The sequence below is a fragment of the Bufo bufo genome, chromosome 10 (assembly GCF_905171765.1).
Source record: "Bufo bufo chromosome 10, aBufBuf1.1, whole genome shotgun sequence".
NCBI classification, from domain to species: domain Eukaryota; kingdom Metazoa; phylum Chordata; class Amphibia; order Anura; family Bufonidae; genus Bufo; species Bufo bufo.
The window spans coordinates 25,366,178-25,391,725 of record NC_053398.1 but is presented as its reverse complement, the minus strand read 5'-3'; the positions used below and the strand labels follow the sequence as shown (position 1 = coordinate 25,391,725).

At 41.6% G+C, this 25,548-nt stretch overlaps 1 protein-coding gene across 3 annotated transcripts in view; it reads right to left on the bottom strand.

Moving 5' to 3' along the window:
- Window positions 1-372: 372 nt before the first annotated feature.
- WT1 (WT1 transcription factor) overlaps window positions 373-25,548 on the bottom strand; it is a 52,558-nt gene continuing 27,382 nt past the window's right edge. For 2 of the 3 annotated variants that reach the window (XM_040410199.1, XM_040410201.1), the window contains 5 exons: window positions 13,445-13,547; window positions 4,517-4,667; window positions 4,296-4,385; window positions 3,038-3,130; window positions 373-2,393 (listed from right to left, as the gene is read on the bottom strand). In XM_040410199.1, coding sequence (XP_040266133.1) covers window positions 2,272-2,393; window positions 3,038-3,130; window positions 4,296-4,385; window positions 4,517-4,667; window positions 13,445-13,547 — 559 coding nt within the window. In that variant the 3' untranslated portion in view covers window positions 373-2,271. The remainder of the gene's footprint in view (window positions 2,394-3,037; window positions 3,131-4,295; window positions 4,386-4,516; window positions 4,668-13,444; window positions 13,548-25,548) is intronic. The other variant, XM_040410200.1, reaches the window with a different exon arrangement.

Genomic DNA, 25,548 nt, shown 5'->3' with positions numbered 1-25,548 from the left:
AAAGTATAAAAAATTGATTAAAGTGGGAAACTTACTTCACCAAGGAGGGAGGTATAGGATAAGCTCAATACACCTATACCTTCTCCTCCCCCGCCGAGGTCGCTTATCAGATATTGACTAGGCTTCCGTGTCCCCAAAGGATGTTGCCAGGGCTCCAGAAATAGGTAGAAGTATTTTATTCAAATTACAGAGTTTGCCTAACAAACTAATCCACTCTACTCAATTGTCATCTCATTGGCGCTCCCACGGTCCTCCCGGTTTCACGGGGGGTTACGATTTTCTTTTTTTCCTCTGTTGGAACCCTGCATTGGACAGCATAACCATAAACTGCTTCCTTCCGTCATTAACAAAGGACAGCACAACGATTCCATTACTTCTCATAACACTTTAATACCATTTAAGCAGCATATTTACAACGATCAGCCACAAAACCAGTGCAGCCTTTACACTGTTCACCACCGGCAAACCGCGTTCCGGGAATTGAACATGACATATTTAGTTTTCCTCTGAAATACATGACAAATGGACATTTAATCAGATGACGGCTCATAGGATGGGTGTTTTGGGTGTTGCAGTCATGGCATTCACCTTTTGCACATCAGACAGGTAAGTGACTTATTCCAGAGTAGATTCTAGTGCCATGGGAAAAGGTAGAAAGCGTGTTTGGTCCCTAAGCATGTTGACCGGCAGACTGCCCACTTCTAGCTGTAAAATAAATTAAAGTCTACAAAAAAATAATTCTTCAATGCACCATTTCATAATACAAATATAAAGACTCAGTCACTCACACTTACACACCCTTACAACAGTAATGTTTTGGACTCCTATATTGGCCCTTCAGAATCAGATTCACACGTACTGGTTGAGGGAACAAAGTGGAAGTCGAAGCTCTTTCCATCATGGAGGCTTCAAGTTGCAATCTACTCAATGAGCGACTTGACTGTAGAGGAGGATCTTCATCTAACTCTAACTTTTCATTACACTTGCCATGATGGAAAGGTAGGAGTTTCATCAAAAAAACATTGGAGATGATAAGCTTTGACGATGAGATGGAAAAAGATATGGTCCTTGGGCAACCAACAAATGTCCTGTCCAGGGTGACTTTAGACATTTCATTTCTCCAAAGATTAGACCTGATTGCTGGAGGTCTCAGCAGCGAGACACCCTGTGATCAATTTATCTTTGTCCAACTTTCTAACAGAGACTGTGCACAGCACAAAACCCTTGTGCAACCAACATGAGTTGCCATTAAAGGTTTGCTAGATAGTCCCTAGAAGATAGCAGTACCTCCTGCCCATGTCTGTTTTAAAATTTCTGCTAACTTAAAGGGGTTATCCTCTAAAAAGTATCAGCTATCCTCTGGATAGAAAATATATCAGACTGCTGGGTTCCAACCACTTGGACCCTCCATGATCTTGAGGATGAGAGTCCCAAGTCTGAATGGAGAAGTTGTCCATATCAGTCCACACCTTCAGTCCCATGGGTGAACCAACATGCACTCTACATTCAGAAATAGGACTTGGGAACCTGTATTTTTGGGATCAGAGTTTTGTGATCAAATACTTATTACCTATCCAGTGGCTAGGTGATAAATAATGTTCATGGGATAGCCCTTAAGGTTTGGGGTAGGTCAGTTGATCTATTTGTCAAATAGCCAAAAGCGCTGAATCAAACGGAACCTCCTGCATTGCTACCTGCACACCACACTTAAAAATACATTTAATGGATTTTTAGGGTTTTAAGGTGCCGGTAATATTATTGCATGAAGTAGAAGATCTGCAGAATAAACCATGAACAGGCATCAATGCTTTGTCCCCCTGAAAGGAAAATCAGTAGCTTTGACACCTCACCACACAACTTACACTACATCAATGTCACCATTATAGATTTGTAGTTCATGCTGCAGTCTGAATTGCATCCCTGCAAGTTAAATAAGTACAGTAAGGTCTATATACAGAATAAGTATAGCCATTCCATTGACCAGTGTTGTCCAAGGTGCCCCATGTGAAGAGCCGCATTCAGTTTATCGGGCCAGACATTACTTTTATATAAAAGTCTATGGAGCATTCCAAGGAAGTGAGGAACCCTAAAAGGGTGTCCAAAGATCTGTAGTCCTCCAGCTTGATGGCCCTTAAAAAAATGAATACACCCGTTCCTGTCGTCAGGTCAACCGTCCGGAAACCCTCTTCTCCATTAGACCTCCGCTGGTTGGATGTGCTGGAAGCTTTGTATATAATACAGTAGATATATAAGTCTTTTTGACCTCTTCGCCTATAGAGCCAGCTGAAGTTTGGTCATATTTCTTTGATGCATGTTGTGATGTCGGACCAACTCATCCGACCTTGCAAACTTCTTCTGACAGCTAGGCCATCTACAACTGAAAGGCTTCTCACCTGTTAACATAGAAATGTCCAGTTATCATGGAGATATCATTTAATATTGTTGTGAGAACCAGGGAAATTTTACAGAAATGTGGGGCATTCTCATCTGTCATCCATAGGATATGCCATAAATGTTTGATAGAAGTGCATCCCACCTCTGGGACCAGCATCTATCTCTAGAATGGGATTCTCCAACCTTATGAAACATCTTTCTAAATAGCAAGGAGGCCCAATCTTATGGAAATGACTTAGTTAAATAACTTTGCAAATGCACTGCATTGCTTATTTGCACTTATGCTGAGTTATAGTCCAGAGCTGCATTCATAGTTCTGCTTGCTACTGAAACCAGATGACTGTTTGTCAACAAGCACACCCCTGTTGCTCCGCATTTTGGGTAAGTTTAATGTTTAATATATTAAATACACATTCCAGAACGCGAAATTATCAAAGAAAACTATAAGCAGACACTGAACAAGCAGGAGATACAAGTAGATCTTAGCTTCGTAATCAGCAGAATTGTGACTGCAGCTTTGGGTGGGAATGGAATACAATATAGGATGTTACTATGGACAAAGTTTGGTCTTATCTGTCCATAATGTTATGTAGATTGTTAAGACAGTACATGAATAGATAAATGTGAATAAAGGTTTACGCACTTGTTTTACCTGTATGAGTCCTGGTGTGCGTCTTCAGGTGGTCAGACCGGGAGAACTTTCTCTCACATGTTTTACATTGGAAGGGTTTGACACCTGAGGGCGAGAATGAACTTTTATAGCCAAGATTGCTTCCCAGGTCACAGTACTGTACAGCCATTTGTATGTACATAAGGTATATATGGGTCTTATTGTCCTACATGGGGCATTATTATAGTAGGTCTAGTATAGACATTCAACTTAGGCTTCATGTGCATGGCAAAGCAAGTAACCTGATGGTGAAACCAATTCCCAAAATGATGGCCTCATTTTGATTTTTGCTATGGGGTCGACTCTCTTCTAGGCACTCCATCTGCCTCCATATGGTCATTCTGAGGGCACCACATTCTCTACTAAAAGCAATACTGAACAGGTAGCTATACCTCCTGAATGTGAACATGCCACAATTTAGAGCCATATGGAGGTACAATATGGGCCTATAGATTTCTGCACATATTTATAGCATAGCCGTGTTCATGGGGCATGTTTGTCCGGCTAAATGGGATGAAAAGCAACAGCTATTTTACTGATCCAAAATTGTACTCAAAGTAATTGTCACAGGAGGAATCAGGTCTTCATCCTAGTGTTTGGTGTCCGTCCCAAGGGTGAAGACCCCAAAAATCATGATGATAGTCACAGAATTTCAGAAATAAAAATGTATACTAAACTTAATAAAAGTGTAGTACATTAGTCAAACCCTCAGCGAAGAACGGGAACCCTTTGTTTTTGGGGTTCTGTGGTTTTTGTATATGCTGCTGTATTAATATATATTTTACAATTCTAATTTGCTTCAAACAAGGTTGAATATATTGGACTAATTTCACACTTGCGACAAAGCTATCCTGCAGAGAACAGCCTGCCGATGTTCTCCAGATCTGGCATAGCCGGATAGTCCCATGTCCCCACCTAAACCCATTGACTATAATGGGATCCAGCTGCTTTATGGCATAAAAGCCAGGATTCGGGCAGACAAAAATCTCTGCAAGCAAGCATTAATGCCGAGAAACGTCCTATAGTCATTGACGTGCTATACGGTTATGCCGGATCTGGAGAACACCAGCAGGTTGTTCTCTGTCAGAACAGCCTACCGGATAGCTTTTCCGCAAGTGTGAAGTTTGCCTAAGGTTCCAATATGGACCACAATTTGGGTGTCCCTCTTCCAGTACGACATCTCGAGCCTGTCCTACAAGTCATCAGAATCATACATGTGCTGTTTACTGACCCGTGTGTCGTCTTTGGTGCCTTTTCAGTTGATCAGAACGAGAAAATCTCCTCTCGCAGTCTTTGAAGTCACATTGGTAGGGTTTCTCACCTTCAGAGAAAAGATAAGAGCACCTTGTATTGAATGACCCAGATAAAAAGCCAACCTCATGAGATGCCCATCACATGGTTCCTACTTTTGTCCCATGACCTAGACATAGAGCAGCCTATAGATTGTATTACCTGTGTGCTTTCTACTGTGCATCTGCAGGTGGGACAACTTGAAGTATCTCTTGTTGCACCCCGGATATGCGCACATGAAGGGTCGCTTTTCATTGGTTTCTGATGTCGACCTCACTATGGCTGGAGTCACTCCTGGAACACGTCTGACGTCCTATAACGTCAAGATTCACCCGTTAGTTTGCTGTTGTTATGACCACAATACACCCCATCATCTAGACCAGGGATGGGCAAACTGCGGCCCTCCAGCTGTTGTAAAACTACAACTCCCACAATGCCCTGCTGTAGGCTGATAGCTGTAGGCTGTTTGAGCATGCTGGGAGTTGTAGTTTTGCCTGATCTAGACCATGGATGCCCAATCTGTGGCTCTCCAGCTGTTGCAAAACTACAACTCTCAACATGCACATTTATCTGCTGGAAGTTGTAGTTTTTCAACAGCTGGAGGGCCGCAGGTTGAGCATCCCCGATCTAGACAAGGGATCAGCAACCTCCATCACTCCAGCTGTTCTGAAACTGCAACTCCCAGAATCCTCCATTCACTTCTATGGAAATTACACGATGCACTGAGTGAGGGTGCACGCTGGGAGTTGTAGTTGCACAGCAGCTGACCAATGATCTAGACAAATAAACGACTTGCCAAAGTCGTGTTGCCTTTGTAGCACAGTAGCAGATATAACATAGGGGTTGTCAACGGAAAGCTAAAGCAGGCAACGCCATAACAACTTTCTTATGTATTTCTGTGCAAAAATTCTTCACATTGGTTTAATATCTCTGCTTGCTGCCGTTCAATAGGAAGTTTCATGGTTTAATTCCTGGGAGTAAAAATGGGTTGTGGTCATGCGATGATCCCATGCATGACCCTTACAAGACAGATCTGTAATAACTGGTCTTCATGCCCATCATAAGACCAAGACAAATTTGTATCCAGTGCAAGCAAACAAAGAAGGTTCCTATTAAATGACAGCAAACAGAGATGTTGAAATTCTATGAGGAACTGATGCAGAAAGTATATTAGACACTTGTATAGCTTTTCATTATGCAATGAATGACATTTTTGCAGGCGTTCCCTATTGTCCATGGTTAGGTCTATGGTGAAGGACGTGATATAACATGATATATGCAGGTGATAGGAAGATCGCCCCGATACAGTGAAAGCCAGCAGCTCCAGAGCAGCGCTTCACTTATTTTACGATGGTCAGTGCATTGGTTATCCACCTTCATAGTCACTGCATTCAAAATGAAAGGGAATCTGTCACCACATTAACCCAAATGAAATGTCAGATGTGCGTGTGTCTCCTGATTCAAATGCTGCCTCCCCCCCCCCCCCCCCCCCCATCCCAATCAGTGTCTGCATTCCAGAGAAATGAATGCTTTTATTATATGCAAATGACCTGCTTGGTGCAACAAGGGCGTCACCTTTGCACCTCATTGCGCCAAAACCTCTGCTCCCTTTCGCCTTCAGTTTTGAGTGACAGGGTCAGGCAGGGGAGTTGTTGTTCGGGAATCGGTGCACGTGCAGTACTGTGTGATACAGAAGACTTCTGCCCTGGACTGGGTCAGGTCTGTACTGCGCATGTGCTGATTCCCAAGGCGCCGCGCACACAAGAACACAGAGCCAGGAGGCGAGAATATATCTCCCCTGCCTGGCGCTGTCCCTCAACGCTGGGGCTGAGCATTTTGTGTAACGAGGTCTAATGGCAACGCCCTTGTAGCAAAAAGCGCGTCATTTGCGTATAATAAAAGCATGCATTTGTCAGGAATAGACTGCTGCGGATCCCCGGGCAGGTGGCATCCCCCATTTGTACAATGCACTCCTTGCCCACTTGCCCAGGGCTTCTAATTAGAGTATAATATAGCTGGATTCTACATTGCTCTGAATTTTGTAGGCTAAAAGCCCAGGAAAGGCAAGTCTGTTTGTGTAGGTCCCGTCTTGTCGCTGGTAGATGGGCCCAACACAACTTTGATTTAAAAAAAAAATTGCGCAAAGAGCTTCTAATTTTCATACAGTAATTATAGCAGTGATGCAATTTTCATATTCATTTTTCCAGTGTTTATTAATAGGAGATTGATGGGGGGTCCGACTCCCAAAAAAAGGCATGTTTTAGGTGCATACATGGTTTGCCTATCCTAAAAATAGGTTGTCAGTGTGTGATTTGCGGGTGTCTGACACTTTACTGATCCACTAGGGCTTGAGCGAATCGACCTTCGGATCATAGATCTGAAGTCGATTCATTCAAATACTTTTGATTCTAATGCTGTTTCCGTACAGCTGTAAAATTTATTGGCTCCGCGAAGCCAAAGTTCATTTCACCCAAAGTCGTGCGACACTTCGGGGAATTCCCACTGTACACATACCTGCGTATTAAAAATAATTTTAAATAGCAATTCGAACTGGGCTATGGTACCGAGGTACCAGCCAGTACCAAAGCACACTTCGGATTGCTATTTTTAATTTTATATGCATAAGTAGGAATTAACCGAAGTCTTGCGCAACTTCGGGTGAAACGAACTTTGGTTTAACGGAGCCAATACATTTTAATGCTGTACATTATTATTATTATTATTATTATTATTATTATTATTATTATTTTTAATTAAATCTTTTTAAGTTTGCTCTTTTCCTCAAGTTTTTATAAACAAATAAAGCACATCTTTGTGAATTTCTATAGCAAGAAGGCCTGGAGTGAGTTATGACATTTGTTATTTATATCACACGGTCGTGTGGCGTTACAATGTAACATCAGCTGTGACATTCCTGGCCCTGTTTGTTTGTGGGATTTCTTCTCAGCTGACCCATGACTGATACAATATTGCAGGTGATCATGTTTTTCACAGGGCAGATTGATGACAGCAGTGATTTTCCTGTAAACATCTCAGCCCTTTGTTCCTCTGATGAATGTAGCTTTGTGATCGGAGATAGATCACTTAGATATGTAACTGCGGAACCAAACCTGGGTCCCTGAATATTTATTTGTTTTATGCACTTATATAGCGCTACTATATTCCGCAGCGCTTTACAGACATTAGCATCCAACTGGGCTCACAATCTAAGGTCCCTATCAGGATGTCTTTGGAGTGTGGGAGGAAACCCACACAAACACGGGGAGAACATACAAACTCCATGCAGATGTTGTCCTTGGTCGGAGTCGAACCTAGGACCCCAGTGCTAACCATTGAGCCACCATGCAATATTCTCCTGATCCACCAATACAAAGAAAAAGTCTTTAGTAATCTGGAAACTCATTCACTAAATATTCCCAAAATATCGCCCCATACACTGGCACTTTGACAAGGCAAAAGCATTATGGAAGACAGAGATGGTCGCTGATAAGTGTGTGCCCGGAAGGACTGTCAAATCTCCCCGGACCACTGAAACTTGACCTTCTTTTGAATACCAAATACATAATAATTTTTGCTGTTGCCTGAAAATGTATCAAACTGGATGGAATCAGAATTTAACCCCTTCTCCCTGTATGCATTATGAGCCTTAGTTTCCAAGCCTTTTTAAAAAATAAATTCTGTCGCATTCCAAGAGCTAAAACGTTGTTATTTTTACGTATGAGAGTTTGTTTTTGCTGGACAAGTTGTAGTTTTTTTTTAAGGCACTATTTTGGGGTACACATAACTTAACTGGTTAACTCTTTCTGGGGCATATGGAGAAAAAACAGCAATTCCGCTGCTGAGTTTTTACATTGTAAACTTTGCAACGCTCACTTTGCGGCATAAATAACATTATATATATATATATATAGTATTTTACTACTTTTACACAATAAAAACCCTTTTGGCCAGCAATTCTGGCTTTTTATTTAGATAAATTACATAATAATTACATGATAATTGTGTAGCGTGGGTCATTACAGATGCGATGATGCCAAATTTTATTTTTGCATTTTTTCAATTGAAATAATTTTTTTTTATGGGAAAGGTGTATTTTTTAACTTAGAGATTTTCTTAATAGACCTTTTTAAACTTTTTTTTTGCCACTTACTAGTCCTACAAGGGGACTTTGAAAAGCAATTTTCTGATTGCTTCTATATTAGACTGTACCGCTTATGCAGTACAGTACAGTATATTATCCTGTCAGTACTATACTGGCAGACTGATTGGCATACACTGCAGGCAGACCTGGGGTCCTTCTTTAGGCTCCAGGTGCCATGCAAAGACATAGGCAATCTCACTCTTGGGTTGCCAATAAAACACTTAGATGCCAGGGTCGCTATTGACCTTGGAATATAAGGGGTTAAACAGCCCAAACCAGCACTTCTGCCGATCTAGACGCTTAGAGCAGGAGCCCAGCTGTCATATGAGAGCTCTCCGCTGCACAACAGAGCTTATTCTTATATGTATTGGCAGTCATTAGGGGGTTAAAGTAACACTCCAGGGACACCGTGTTAGATCTGTCTTAGATTCTCTGACTCATGCGCTGCCCAAAGCATAGCACAGTCTATCACTTTTCCCTGGAGAGTCTCTTGAAAGTAAAGCTCCTCCTGAAAAGTGATGAGCGGCATAGACAATATTCAAATTGGCAACATTTTGTAAATCTTTGACCAAATATTCACCATAAATTTGCAAATTCAAGAATTTTTGATTGCAAAAATCAATAATGCAATATGCACATACAACATTATTATCTATAACATGTAATGAACAGACAATCACACAAAGGCTTTATGCCAAAAGCTGGGTATATGCAAACTAACAACCTATCCACAAGACAGGTACAGTCAGCATACCTAACAATGGCAGCCTTGTGCACTATGAAACATTCAAGACCAGCTTTCATCTGACTGAGAACCAGTAAGCCTCAAAGTTGCTTGATTTGTGTTGGATGGCTTGGGGGGACCTGCGCACCTAGATCATTATCATTAGGGTGACAAAAATTGTAATTATTTTTTTTGGATGCCAGCTAACTCTTCTCTCACTGCATAGGGCTGCATAAAAATTTTCAGTTTTCTAATTTCAATAACCTTTCTATACTGTTTTGTCATGTAAACTCATTTGCATAAACTTGAATATGCAAAAGACATGCAAATTAGCAGAATCTGCCTTGTTTTTCAGCTGAAACACTATTTGCATGTCTTTCCCTCCTAAGCAGTGAGAGAAGAGTTAGCTGGCATCCAATATATATATATATATATATATATATATATATATATATAATTTTTGTCACCCTAATGATAATGATCTAGGTTCGCAGGTCCCCCCAAGCCATCCAGCACAAATCAAGCAACTTTGAGGCTTACTGGCTCTCAGTCAAATCAGAGTTGGTCCTGGCAATATCATAACCCATGAGGTTTATCCAAAGTGTGGTTATTGCTAGTTGTCTCATAGTGCACAAGGCTGCCATTGTAAGGTATGCTGACTGTACCTGTCTTATGGATAGGTTGTTGGCTTGCACATACCAAGCTTTTGGCATACAGCTTTTGTGTGATTGTCTGTTATAAAACAAAGGATGGATGATAGATAGTATAATAAGGATAAAGAGAAGCTATATACAATAAGTAGAAGAAGATTATAGGTATATCTAGTGATAAAAAAAATCTAGAATATTCAAAATTTTTGTGAATTCTCCAAGTGCCAATATTTGCGATAAAAATTCACGATTAGAATATTCGCGCTCAACACTTCTCCTGAACAATATTAGCTGGTAACTTGTGACCTAAGAGCGGAGTCACGATTTACAAAGAACCTGTCACCTCTCCTGACATTTCTGTTTTAGTATGACTCTATGTTGTGCCATTCCTTTATAATTCCTGCTAACACCCAGCTGTACCTTTTATTGCAGAGTGCTGGCAAAACATTCAGAAACTTCTAGCAGGAATAATAAAGAAATGGCACAACATAGAGTCATAAGAAAAGATGCTCCAGAATTGTTATTACATGGGGGATACAAGTAGTTGCTAAAATAGACATGTCAGGAGAGGAGACAGGTCCTCTATCCAGTTTCTTTTATCTTTTCTGCCTCAATAAACATTTCTTACTTAATACATTCTTCATGTCTACACCTTTATTGATGGGATTATCAGCCATGTTTGTTTTCTTAGCATATACTACTAAAGAGATATGGTTTTAACATTTGTCACCAGTCAGCAATTTTACATTTGTTTTCAACCACGTGTTGGACCATAGAAAATTCCAAGATATGGGATTATCACATTTTACAAAATAATAATAATAATTCTATGAATTATGCTTTATTGCCATAGGATGTCAATATTCTAAGTATTTTCGTTTTTCAATTTAAAGAGTACCTGTCCCCTATCCTGACATGCCTGTTTTAATAGCTCCATGCATTCCCCATGTAATAACAATTCCGGAGCAACAATTCTTATGGCTCTATGTTGTGCCATTCCTTTATTATTTCTACTAGAAGTTATGAATGAATTGCTAGCAGTCTGCAGTAAGGGTACAGAGGGGAGGCAACCAGTTGGGGGTGTGTCCCTGCACAGTCTGAAAATGGCAGCACTGATTGGATAGAGTGAGTCTGTGCAGGGACCCCCCCCCCCCCCCCCTTCCCAACTGGTTACCTCCCCTCTGTACCCTTATTGAAAGCTAATAGAAATTCATTCATAACTTCTAGTAGAAATAATAAATGAATGGCACAACATAGAGATATAAGAATAGAGGCTCCAGAATTGTTATTACATGGGGAATGCATGGAGCTATTAAACATGAATGTCAGGAGAGGGGACAGGTCCTCTTTAACAGAATGAGAGGTCAGCACTTATCCACCAACAATTAACCAAAATGCTACAGAGGTAGACGTGCTGGGCAATGCATACCCGAGATAATGCTTGTGTGCACAATAGCCCTGTAGACAAGGGCTGTTCAAGAGTAAGGCTGGGTTCACACGGGCGTGTCCGGATTAGGTCCGGATGCGTCCCGGTGCATTGCGGCAAACCCGCGCGAGTAGGAACGCAATTGCAGTCCGTTTTTATCGGGCGGGTGCAATGTGTTTTGCACGCGCGTGATAAAAAACCGACTGTGGTACCCAGACCCGAACTTCTTCACAGAAGTTCAGGTTTGGGTTAGTTGTAGTGTAGATTGTATTATTTTCCCTTATAACATGGTTATAAGGGAAAATAATAGCATTCTGAATACAGAATGCTTAGTAGGTGATCAATTGAGGGTTAAGAAAAAATAAAAAAAATAACTCACCTTCTCCTCTTGTTCGCGTAGTTCCCGGTCTCTTCTTTACTTCTTTAATGATGAACTACCGGCTAGGACCTGTGGTGACATCAGATCACATGCTCCAATCACATGGTCCATCACCACGGTGATGGACCATGTGATTGGAGCATGTGATCTGACGTCACCAAAGGTCCTTTAGCCGACAGCTCATCAGAAGAGACCGGGAACTACGCAATCAAGAGGAGAAAGTGAGTTAATTTATTTTTTTTTTTAACCCCTTCAGCGCTATTTTACTAAGCATTCTGTATTCAGAATGCTATTATTTTCCCTTATAACCATGTTATAAGGGAAAATAATACAGTGAATAGACTGTCACCTAGCAACCATGCGTGAAAATCGCACTGCATCCGCACTTGCTTGCGATTTTCACGCAACGCACAAGTGATGCGTGAAAATCACCGCTCATCTGAACAGCCCCATTGAAATGAATGGGTCGGGATTCAGTGCGGGTGCAATACGTTCACCTACCGCATTGCACCCGCGCGGAAATCTCGCCCATGTGAGCGCAGCCTAAGACACCCAGAGTCCCTGATGAGGTGCAGAATGTCTTCCAAGTATGGAGTCTCCCAGTACAGCCCAGGCAGAGGTATTCTGCTACATTATCTAGGACAGGGATCAGCAACCTTCAGCACTCCAGCTGCTGTGAAACTACAACTCCCATCATGCACACTTACTCCACTGTTCTTGTAACTCCCATAGAAGTTAAAAGAGGATTCTGGGAGTTGTAGTTTCAGAACAGCTAGAGTACCGAAGGTTGCCAATGCCTGATCTAGGTAGATATTAGCTTATATGGATCAGCCCAGATGCAAGAGGCTAAGTCTAGTTTCACATCTCCGATATTGTGATCTTGCAGCCATTTCCAGCAAAGAAAGCTGGGAATCGGCCAGTCACAAACTGCAGCGTGCAGCGGTTTCTGTCCGGCCGATTTTCAGTATATTTTTTGCATTGAAGTTTAATGGGGCTGGCTGTGCATTCAAGTGGCATCAAGCGTGCTGTTTTCTGCCGGAGGATTGAAATTAGCCTAAGTTGGCCATACACATTAGATGTCAGTATGTCAGCTGAGCCTGTCTGGAATCAGTCAGTGTATATAGGAACTTTGCAACACTTGGATGACAGAAGTCAGTGGAGAGCAGGGTCAGGCATGTTGGATCAACATGGTCTATCGCACACAGCAGAATGTGCCCAAAACTTACTCACATCAACATGCCTGATCCTTTTGTTCAGGATACAAGTTACTGCCAGTGGCGTCTTGCAGAAGAGTCCCCACTCCCCCATTCACAATGATGATCATCTTATGTCTATGGCAAAATTGTGAAAGATCTTCATCTACTGTAAGTTCCTTCTTGACTTTGTAATGTGAAAAGCTATGGGTTGTGCTCCGGGCGCACTGTACCCCTTATTGTGGGATCTATGGCTGGTACTAGGGAATTGTGCCTAGCGGCTGGGGGCATTTTGGATTGCCCTATGGTTGAGTCTGTGAGATCTGGTTCATTTCCTGCAGAAACCTATCAAGAACCTGTCTCTCTTTTGTGTCCACCTCAGGTGACATCCCAGATGATCTATTTATGTCCTGTTGTAGGCAATAACCAGGTTTGTACCTCCTGCTGTTGAGCGAGAGGTTCATGTGAGGGTTTGGCTGGAGGTCCATGAAGCAGACACTCCATCAAGAACACCCCGCAAATTATCTATAGGAGAACAAGAGGATCCAGAAGGATGATTTCAGTTTCCCATGCTTACTTGTAAGCCTCTGAACATTCCATGCGTGTGTATCCGGTACTGACCCCCACAGCTGTATAACATGGGGGTGCTGTGGCTGTCATTTTCATAAGTCGTCCCATGACTGAAAATAGAAAAAACAGGGAGAAAAAAAGATTTATTTTTGTTTCAAAGCAGACAATAATATTAGTAACCAGTTCCATAAAATCTGTGCTCACATGGGTACAAAGTAACTTTCATTCAAGGATTGCTCAACCATTTGTAAAGAATAACATGCTGTTTTTGCATACTTTCTTGAGCAAAAAATAGAATAATATAAAGAATCTATATTGTACAATGAGAGGGTTCATTCCTTTACTCTGGTTTTTCCACCACAGTAGGCTATTCATAATACAGTGGTCGTCGCTCAAGATACAATGGCCTCAGGATACAATATTTCCAACACATAATGGTCTTTCCTGGACCATCGTAAGTTAAAAACCACTCTCAACATACAATGTCTTAAGGAGGATTTAGACGGGACGATTCTGCAGCTGGTTGTCGGGAAGGAAACGCTCCTTTGCGACACTCGGCTGCTTGTTCAGTCATCTCCTTCACTGTATGAAGACAAGAGGTGGCTATTGAGATCCCTCATACACAATCATTGTTTCTGGGCCGCTGGTCTCTGTTTAGACCAACACGATCTGCATCCCAGAAACTATGATCGTCGGTCTCTGCATGAACTTCAGGATCACCCGATGAACGAACACATTTACATTGGCAGATTGTCGGGAACGACCGTTTCGTAGGAACGGTCGTTCCTGACAATCTGGACGATTATTGGCTTATGTAACTGCAGCTTTAGACTCAGATCCAACCAATCAATATGGCCATTACTCTGGTATTCTACCTGGTTGTCTAGTAGCGCCTCTTTACAGTACAGTGCAGTACTACATTTTCTGTACTGCCTTCTATCTGTGCCAGGATGAGCTGCTACTTTGGATGTCAGAAGAGGATGAATCCGTTTTATTTTTCTGGTACACTGTGTGCTATCCAGTAAGAAGCTCCTGTCATCACCATAGAAAATGATTGACAGCTTCCAGCATCTATTTTTGTTATATATGAGGATTGGCTTTCTATGTCTTACGTATCTGCTTATTTTTCTTAAAGCTTCATTTTCTCTTATTATGGGATGACAATTTTGAGCTTTGGAACCAATCGCTAGTTTTCCATACAATTATGGACTCGAGTTAGAATGGTTTCAACATAGAATGGTCTTCCCAGAACTAATTCATATTCTAACTTGAGGGACCACTGTACTAGGATATACAGGAGGGAAGCTAGGGGGAACAACTGGCACATGTGCCCCAGATGCTGGTGGCTATGGGGAATGCACCAACAAGCCACTTTGCTTGGGCCAGCATGATGGCAGTGAACTGAACATTTGACCCAGGTGAAGGAAAAACTAATTATGACTCTGGCCTCATGTATGAAAACTACAGCAACCAATAAAATATCAACTTTTATTCAAAGTGGGTCCTAAAATACAAGCTGCAATAAGCAACATGTCCTAGTGTTAATACATAAGGTCAAATATGACCACAAATTCCTCCTGTAGTCTAGTATCTCGCTTCTAACATACCTCCCTATTACACCATATTTTAAGACCCATCCCTCATGTCCCACATAAACATTCACAAAACCTTACAAAAATACCCACATTGGGGCACATTTGCCTAGGTTCCATCCTTTTTGAAGTTCATTTAGTAGGACAATCATGAGAAAAGTAGGACAGTTAGGAGGTAAGAATCCAACTCCAACTACAGAGTAAAGTACTGTGAAATACATAAATTATACAATTACAGCAAAAGCATGAGCTGTAAACCACTCAACAAGCTTGTGCTGCTGGTGTATGTGGCCCCCTCACTTGGTTCCTAAATGAGCAATGAGTGCGTCCCAGTAAGACTTCTCATTTCCATTAATTTTTCCATTTTCCTGGAGCAAAATCACATACAAAAATGGAGTTTCAGTTCTGTCATATGACAGAGACCATCACCCGCATTGACTTATAATGGGATTCATCAGTGGTGTCCATCACTGTCCATCAGGGAAGAATAGCACTGCATGTATTCCTATTCTTCCCATCAAATATGACAGAGTCCCCTAACAGAGGCTCCAATGTAACATTCCCTTTGTATCCCTTTGTAACTTTTTAAGTACATGAAAGTGGAGCAACACAGATTTTTTTTGTGGCTTTTTTCTTTTTAAAACAAGAAGAATTTCCCCCAAACATTCAGTGGGGCCCTAGGCAGTGGCCTACTCCTCCTTCTCCTTACCCCTCTGACATCAGTCTAGGACATGGGCAAATAGCATTGAACTGATTAAAAACTGAGGATGAAAATGTCAAAGAATATATCCTGTCAGGACAAAACAAGGTAAAATCCACAGGATCCTCACAAATATCAAGCCTACATTCATAAAATAACCACACCACAAATTTCTGCATTTGGTCTAAAAACAATGTTTCCAGTACTTTACCTTTATCTTCAACACATTTGAACAGGATGGGATACTCCTTCTGCTACCTCTACGGCTGGAAGCACACTTGCCCTTTTTGTGGCAGATTTAGAAGCAGTTTTTGAGCCAATGCCAGAAGCTGATCCAACAGGAAGCGGTAGATGTCCTTCCTTTATGTTTCCCATCCCCTTGGAATCCACCTTTGGCTTTGGCTCAAGAAAAAGTGCACCAAAAACTGCATGTGTGATTCCAGCCTTGAGTGTAAATTCTGCTTCTATGGGATTAGCCTATATTGACAGGATTGGTTGGGGTAACAAACAGTGGTTGTCTAAACTGGCAACCCTATATGCCAAAATGTACAAAATGACAATGCAATGTAGACGGAGAGCAGGTAAACAATGAGTAGAAGGCAACGCTCGTACCAGCACTACGGTTTCTTTAAACAGCTGATTGGTGAAGGACGTCGCTAATCTGATATTGATGACCTGTCCTGAGGATAGGCCATCAGTATAGCAAAAGCAGACAACCTCTTTAAGCTTTCCTGAGATGCTGTTTAATGTCCAAAATTCACCACCTGCTAAAGTATGACTGAAGAACAAACAAAATAGCCATCATAAAAACACTTCCAGTACAAGAACTTGCAGCATTCAAGCGTCTTGTTCTCTTTACATCTTGAAAGAACAATGTAAACCCTTAAAATGTTAGACATGTAAGGAGTGAGCCCAAGGAAGATGTTGTGAAGGCTTCTGGTAAAGCTCCCATACTGAACCATAAAAACAGAAGACCCATCTCCATGGAGCCTGACCATGAGACATTCCCACCTGCAAACAAAAAGCTGCATTAGACCACAAATCTTTCTTGGTAACACAAGTCTTAGGGAATTCATCATCATCATAAGGACATCATTGGAAGTCACGATGTCTGATTCCCAGAGGCAGCAAAACATAAACAACCTGTCTCCAGAACACTTATCCACCCTGAGGAGCAGCGTCAATTAGGCCCAGTTTGAGGACTTTGATGACCGCCGCTCTTCTAGCTCCCCGCTATAGCTTACTAAGAAGTCTAAACAAATATACTATGATGAGAATAGAAAATACTGGATCACAACATGCCTCTGAAATGGTTAAATCTTGGTGGCACACAGCAAGACCAGTTTTCTGACATCATCTGTCCATGAGCAGATCAATAACATCTATGGTCAAAGTGGCATAAGACCCTCTGAAACATACAGTTGCAAGATAAAGTATGTGAACCCTTTGGAATGATATGGATTTCTGCACAAATTGGTCATAAAATATGATCTGATCTTCCTCTAAGTCACAACAATAGACAATCACAGTCTGCTTAAACTAATAACACACAAAGAATTAAATGTTACCATGTTTTTATTGAACACACCATGTAAACATTCACAGTGCAGGTGGAAAAAGTATGTAAACCCCTAGACTAATGACATCTCCAAGAGCTAATTGGAGTGAGATGTCAGCCAACTGGAGTCCAATCAATGAGATGAGTTTGGAGGTGTTGGTTACAGCTGCCCTGCCCTATAAAAAACACACACCAGTTCTGGGTTTGCTTTTCACAAGAAGCATTGCCTGATGTGAATGATGCCTTGCACAAAAGAGCTCTCAGAAGACCTACGATTAAGAATTGTTGACTTGCATAAAGCTGGAAAGAGTTATAAAAGTATCTCCAAAAGCCTTGCTGTTCATCAGTCCTCAGTAAGACAAATTGTCTATAAATGGAGAAAGTTCAGCACTGCTGCTACTCTCCCTAGGAGTGGTCGTCCTGTAAAGATGACTGCAAGAGCACAGTGCAGACTGCTCAATGAGGTGAACAAGAATGCTAGAGTATCAGCTAACGACTTACAAAAGTCTGTGGCATATGCTAACATCCCTGTTAGCGAATCTACGATACGTAAAACACTAAACAAGAATGGATTTAATGGGAGGATACCACAGAGGAAGCCACTGCTGTCCAAAAAAAATTGCTGCACGTTTACAGTTTACACAAGTGCACCTGGATGTTCCACAGCAGTACTGGCAAAATATTCTGTGGACAGATGAAACCAAAGTTGAGTTGTTTGGAAGAAACACACAACACTATGTGTGGAGAAAAAGAGGCACAGCACACCAACATCAAAACCTCATCCCAACTGTGAAGTATGGTGAGGGGGCATCATGGTTTGGTGCTGCTTTGCTGCGTCAGGGCCTAGACGGATTGCTATCATCGAAGGAAAAATGAATTCCCAAGTTTATCAAGACATTTTGCAGGAGAACTTAAGGCCATCTGTCCACCAGCTGAAGCTCAACAGAAGATGGGTGTTGCAACAGGACAACGACCCAAAGCATAGAAGTAAATCAACAACAGAATGGCTTAAACAGAAGAAAATATTCCTTCAGGAGTGGCCCAGTCAGAGTCCTGACCTCAACCCGATTGAGATGCTGTGGCATGACCTCAAGAAAGCGATTCACACCAGACATCCCAAGAATATTGCTGAACTGAAACAGTTCTGTAAAGAGGAATGGACAAGAATTACTCCTGACCGTTGTGCACGTCTGATCTGCAACTACAGGAAACGTTTGATTGAAGTTATTGCTGCCAAAGGAGGTTCAACCAGTTATTAAATCCAAGGGTTCACATACTTTTTCCACCTGCACTGTGAATGTTTACATGGTGTGTTCAATAAAAACATGGTAACATTTAATTCTTTGTGTGTTATTAGTTTAAGCAGACTGTGATTGTCTATTGTTGTGACTTAGATGAAGATCAGATCACATTTTATGACCAATTTGTGCAGAAATCCATATCATTCCAAAGGGTTCACATACTTTTTCTTGCAACTGTACCTTTCTCAACATAGATCAACAAAGAAACTCCTATGGCTGTGTTTGCTATAGTTTTTGCCTTTGAATTTTTGGCAGATGAGAGAGATCCTACAGCAATTAACCAACATGACACAATGTGAAAATGGTGGGATAACAGGATTTCCAAAAAGAAAAGTCAATTAGTGACTCTGTGTCTTCTAAGAAACATATCCAGAGTCTTGGAATATCCAAGAGATCGTTCCCTATCTACCAGACATTACAAAATCCAAGAAATTGATTATGACTTATAATTCTAGATATAGTAGATAGCATTGTAGAACATACAGAAGAACTTTTATTGTCCACTGCAGTCCACCCAACCCCCAATTACCACCAGTGATCCACTACATGGATGGATCGGTTCTTCGAGAAAGTAACCATTGGCTTTCCTGCTGTTATTGTCAGTTTAGTACATAATTACATAGTTACATAGTTAATACGGTTGAAAAAAGACATAAGTCCATCAAGTTCAACCAAGGGGTAGGTGAGGAAGCAAATCCCAGAAGGAAGTGAGACTCAGATTTCTACACATTTTCATAAGCATTAATGTCATTTACTTTCAAGAATTCATCTAAACCCTTTTTAAAATTGTCCACTGTTCCTGCTGTGACCACGTCCTGAGGAAGTCTATTCCATAGATTCACAGTTCTTATAGTAAGGCTACTTTCACACTAGCGTTTTAGTTTTCTGGTATTGAGATCCGTCATAGGGGCTCAATACCGGAAAAAAAAAGCTTCCGTTTGGTCCCCATTCATTGTCAATGGGGACAAAACTGAACTGAACAGAACGGAATGCTCCAAAATGCATTCCGTTCCGTTTAGTTGCGTTCCCATACCGGAGAGCAAACTGCAACATGTTGTAGTTTGCTTTCCGTCCTGGGATGCGGAGCAAGACGGAACCGGTATGACCCCTAATGCAAGTCAATAGGGACGGATCAATTTTCTCTGCCACAATCTGCCACAATAGAAAACGGATCTGTCCTCCATTGACTTTCAATGGAGTTCATTACGGATCCGTCTTGGGAATGTTAAAGATAATACAACCGGATCCGTTCATAACGGATGCAGATGGTTGTATTATCAGTAACGGAAGCATTTTTGCGGAACTCTGCCGGATCCAGCAAAAACGCTAGTGTGACAGTAGCCTTAAGAAGCTTTGACACTTTTGGAGACTGAACTTTATCTTCTCCAGTCGGAGGCAGTGCCCCCTTGTCTTTTGAGGGCATTTAACATTGAACTGTTTTTCACCGTATTTTTTGTATGGCCCATTTATTTATTTGTATAGGTTGATCATGTCCCCCCTAAAAAGTTTCTTCTCAAGACTAAATAAATGTAATTCTTTTAATCTTTCTTCATAACTAATACCCTCTATGCCCCTTATCAGTTTAGTCGCTCTCCTCTGTACTTATTCCAGCTCCAGGGCGTCCTTTCTATGTACTGGTGCCCAGAACTGAACTGCATATTCCAGATGAGGCCGCACCAGCGCTTTGTAAAGTGGTAATATTACATCCCCGCCCCATTTAATGGTGGCCTTAGAAGCAGCTGATTGACATTGTGCTGTTATTTAATCTACCATCTACAAGGACACCCAAATCCTTCTCTATAAGTGACTCCCCCAGTGTTACATCCCTTAAGACATATGAAGCACAGAGATTATTAGTACCAAGATGCATAACTTTACATTTATCCGCATTGAACCTCATTTGCCAAGTTGATGCCCGATCACTCAGAGTGTTCAAGTCAGCTTGTAGTATATGGACATCTTTCATAGACTGCACAGTACTACACAGCTTAGTGTCTTCTGCAAAAATAGAAATGGTGCTATTAATTGCATCCTCAATATCATTAATAAATAAATTAATGAACAGAGGACCCAGCACTAAACTTTGGGGTCACCACTTATAACCCGGGACCATTCTGAACAGGAATCATTGACCACAATTCTCTGGACACGGTCTTTAAACCAGTTTTCAATTCAATTACAGCTTTCCAAGCCTATAGACCTTACTTTACCTATTAAACGTCTATGAGGGACAGTATCAAAAGCCTTTGCAAAATCCAGAAACACCACATCCACCGCCGCCCCTCTGTCCAGGCTACTACTCACCTCCTCATAAAAACAAATCAGGTTAGTCTGACAACTTCTGTCCTTGGTAAACCCATCCTGGTTGTCATTTATGATATTAGTTACGGTCACATTCTACTGTATAAAGTCCCTTAAGAGTCCTTCAAATATTTTTCCCACAACAGAAGTTAGACTAACTGGTCTATAATTACCTGTGAAGGACCTAGATTCTTTTTTGAATATTGCCACCACATTTGCCTTGTGCCAATCACTTGGCACTATACCAGTACCTAGAGAATTTTAAAAATTATAAATAGGGGCACAGCAATGACTGAACTGAGCTCTTTAAGCACTCTTGGGTGTAATCCATCTGGACCCGGAGCCTTGTTCACATTTACCCTATTTAACTTGTCTTGGACCATATCTACAGTTAGCCAATTGAGTATATCACTGGATGTACTAACAGCCCCAGCACCACAGATATCAGCTCCTTTCTCTTCTTTTGTATATACAGAGCTTAAAAACACATTTAGTAATGTAATCCTAATATACTGTCTAAAAAATCTGCATAGAGGAGACAAGAGTTATTACAAGATGATATCTGATCTTCATTCCTTTCTCAGAAATAGTAGGAAGTGAATAAATGCGGCCATGGAACATAGATCAGGAGTGGTTCACATCGGTGCCTTCCAAAACCCTAATAACACAAGTTCTCTGAAAGGATATAAACTGGCCCCTGTGCAGTTGATATCTCCAGAGATTAAAGTTTTTCATATTATCGATAACATTATCAACTGATTGATATGCTGATTATTTGTGAACTTTTTATTTCTTGATACTTAATGTGTTTTCTGTTTATTTTTTATAGTGCGGAGTGTCCACATAAGAATATCCCTAGTATCCATGACTATTGCCTTCTCTTCTGCGTGTCAAGTGTTGGGGTCTTTGTCTATAAGTTGGACCCAAATACAATACAGACTGGGGTCTTGGAGTCTAGACTCTAGACAATTAGCAGCTGGAGATGAAGATGTCACCACATGCAATGTAATGGTGGCCACCAGCTTCAAATCAGACACTTTAAGAAGAAGAAGCAGATTGCGGGTTCGGTCTCTGTTCTTATCCTGTATATATTGTACATTAACCAGTAATATCCATTCACTACAAGTGAATATTTTGCTGTATCTACCTCTTACATGACTTTCTAACCTTCCTGCCTAGAGGGAAGGGAAGTCCTTCAGGCATGGTTCTCTAGAGGTTTCCTAGGGGTTTTTCCTCTCCTGAGTTTTAAAGGATGACTCTTCGAGAGTCAAGAGGTCCACCATCATCAGGGCCATTTCAAGATTACTGCCTCTTAATAAATGAAAAGTCAGTGGATGAGGTGGCAAGCAATGTGCTTTAGTCTCTGTATAGATCATTATAGGCAACTTATTGTAACTAACATTCCCTAGTAGAGACTGGCAACTTCATGGTGGTGACAAGAACTCTGGAAGTGACTTGAAGAAGGTAATAATGGCAAGGTTCGAGGTTCCTATAGACATATATGTATTCAGTGACTGGCATTTTGGGGTATTACAAATGTCATTATTAATGTTTATTGCCAAACCACAGAAATTGATAAGATGGGGTGGGACTCATTTTAGGAGAATTTGTAACAAGACATAAAAAAAACAATTGTGATCAAGTTGAAACTTTACTCAACTGTTCAAACTCCCTATGTTCCAGCGCTGGTACTCCAGTGGTCATGGTGGTTTTTGTTTATGGTGCTCAGCAATGATGTCACCGACTCCACATGATCAGCCAATCTCTGGCCTCATAAAGTAGTTGGGTACTTCGAAGAGACCAGCGCTGCAGCGATGACATTTCCGACTATCCCAGGTGACCAAAGAGGCAAATGATTGGCTGCAGCAATCATGTAAAAAAGCTGGGCATGCCATCGCTGCAGCGCCAGAAACATACAGGTATGCCGCCAGGAGCACCAGAGCAAGGGATTGAACAGGTAAGCAAGGCTCTTCTTTTTTTTTTTTTACAGCTTTCCTGACGATCATCAAATATCTGGAACTCTTTCTGGAGTCCTACCAAGAGTTCTTGGCCCGGATTTCACATATACCTTATAGTTACACAGATGGACATGCCTCCACTGATCATGGTGGGAGCTATCCATTGCCAGGTGGAATCCCCAAGGGTAAGAGTTGTGCCCTCAGCTACTTGGCTGCACTGTAAACCCAGGACCAAAAGTAACCACGTAACCCACCTCACGAGACCTTTATAAGAGAGGAGTCATTGAACATGCTGCGTGATCCATAATCAGAAAAAAATGAAAATAAAATTCCAATTACATGTAGAGTAATCCAAAATATCATAAAGAAAGACTGTATAATGTAGTAAAAAAAGAGGAAGGGGAATTTTGGAAAAGTCTATATCACAGATGCATGAGGCTTATGTTTATGGCCGCTGATACTAGACGGCCTGAACTGTGCATTTTAACTCTCAGCCAAACAAAGACAGATAAAAATGTTGGCTCTATATCGTGAAGATGAGGCCATGTCTAGGGCTGATTTTCCACAGATTCTGTAGCTCTGGACTTAAAGAAAAGAACAAGAGCTTTCATCTTTTCCTGCAGGGCTGTACATCATCCATACAGATTCTATTCCTTCAGCCCGAAAACATGCTCAGGTCAGATATTTTTGGTTGCTAATGGCCTGTGAACTTTCAGATGGGCTGCGTTTCATTAATTATAGAGCGGACGCTCTCTATTATTTCTATTGTGCTCTATGCATTAAGCCATTCCTTACAGATAAATTCCCATCTTCATCCTTTATGTCTAGAGTTCAGATATTGGTCAAGGTTGGTGCATTTCCTCCTTGAAGTCCTTAAGAAGAATTATTGAAAGTAAAACTGAATTTTTGCTGCTACCAAACATAGGAGTGGACACACTGCTGTATACCTGCACATCACCGCTGCGGCCTTGTATACAAATAGTGGAGGAGGATCGGATCGGCAGTGCAGAGAACGGTGAACGGTTCTACAGCATTAATAGCACGGGCCAAATTTATAATTGGACAAACCCTTTAATGTCCCCATGTACCTCGCAGTAGGCACATTGGGGTTACTATTGGGAGATACATCATATTAATTACTATTATAGTGGGTTTATTCAATTTGTAAGCACATACAGTATACCTCACATTAATAGTAGGTAACCATATGTGCCTCTCATTAGGATCCTTGTGGACCTCATTTTAACCCCATGTGCCTCATTAAAACCCTCATCGGTGTTCAGCTAATGGTAGACCCAGGTAACTGGACATAGTAACATAGTTTGTAAGGCTAATAAAAGACATCCATCTATCCGGTTCAGCCTGTTATCCTGCAAAGTTCATCTAGAAGAAGACAAAACCCCCCAAGAGGTAGAAGCCAATTTTCATCAGTTTAAGGAGAAAAAATTCCTTTGTGACTCCAATCAGGCATCAGAATAACTCCCTGGATCAACGACCCCTCTCTAGTAGCTATAGCCTGTAATATTATTACACTCCAGAAATACATCCAGGCCCCTCTTGAACTCTTATGAATTCACCATCACCACCTCCTCAGGCAAAGAGTTCCATAGTCTCACTGCTCTTTCCGTAAAGAATCCTCTTCTATGTTTGTGCAGAAACCTTCTTTCCTCTAGACGCAGAGGATGTCCCCTCGTCACAGTCCTGGGGATAAATAGATGATGGGAGAGATCTCTGTACTGACCCCTGATATATTTATACAGTCAGTAGATCTCCCCTCAGTCGTCTTTTTTCGAAAGTAAATAACCCTAATGTTGATAATCTTTCAGGGTACTGTAGTCCTCCCATTCCAGTTATTACTTTAGTTGCCCTCCTCTGAACCCTCTCCAGCTCTGCTATGTCTGCCTTGTTCACAGGAGCCCAGAACTGTACACAGTCCTCCATGTGTGGTCTGACCAGTGATTTGTAAAGTAGTAGGACTATGTTCTCATCACAGGCATCTTTTGATGCAACCCATTATCTTATTGGCCTTGGCAGCAGCTGGTTTTTACAGCTTAGTTTGCTGTCCACTAAAATTCTAGGTCCTTTTCCATGTCAGTGTTACCCAGTGTTTTACCATGTAGTATGTACGGGTGACAGTGGCGTACCAAGGGGGGGGGCGGGGGGGGGCGGCCCGCCCCGGGTGCCACTCACAAGGGGGGTGCCATGACGGAGTCACCCCTCCATCCACTGCTGCACCGCGACGCGACTCCGCCAGGCGCCGGCTTCTGTGGAAGGATTATTGCAACATGACGTCACGACGCTGACGCCGCGCCACCTTCACAGATCTTTTAAAGAAGCGGAAGGATCCATTACCAGCGGTCGGACGGAGCCTGAGGCATCATCAAAATGTGAGTAAATAATTGTGTAATTAAGGGATGTGTGTGTGTGTAATTAAGGGAGGGGTTTGTAATTAAGGTGGGGAGGGAGGGGGAGTTTTTCCAAATTAAAATTGATAAAAAATTTCTTTCGCTCAACCATGAGTGAGACAAGGTTGACAAATCTGGCCATACTTTCCATTGAGCATGAATATGCAAGGCAGATTAGCTTTGATGAAGTAATCGATAAATTTGCAAAAATGAAGGCTCGAAGGCAGAGGATGTAAATCCTTTCAAATTACCTCGGCCTAATAGACTGAGTGGTCACTTTGGATCTGTGTTTTTTT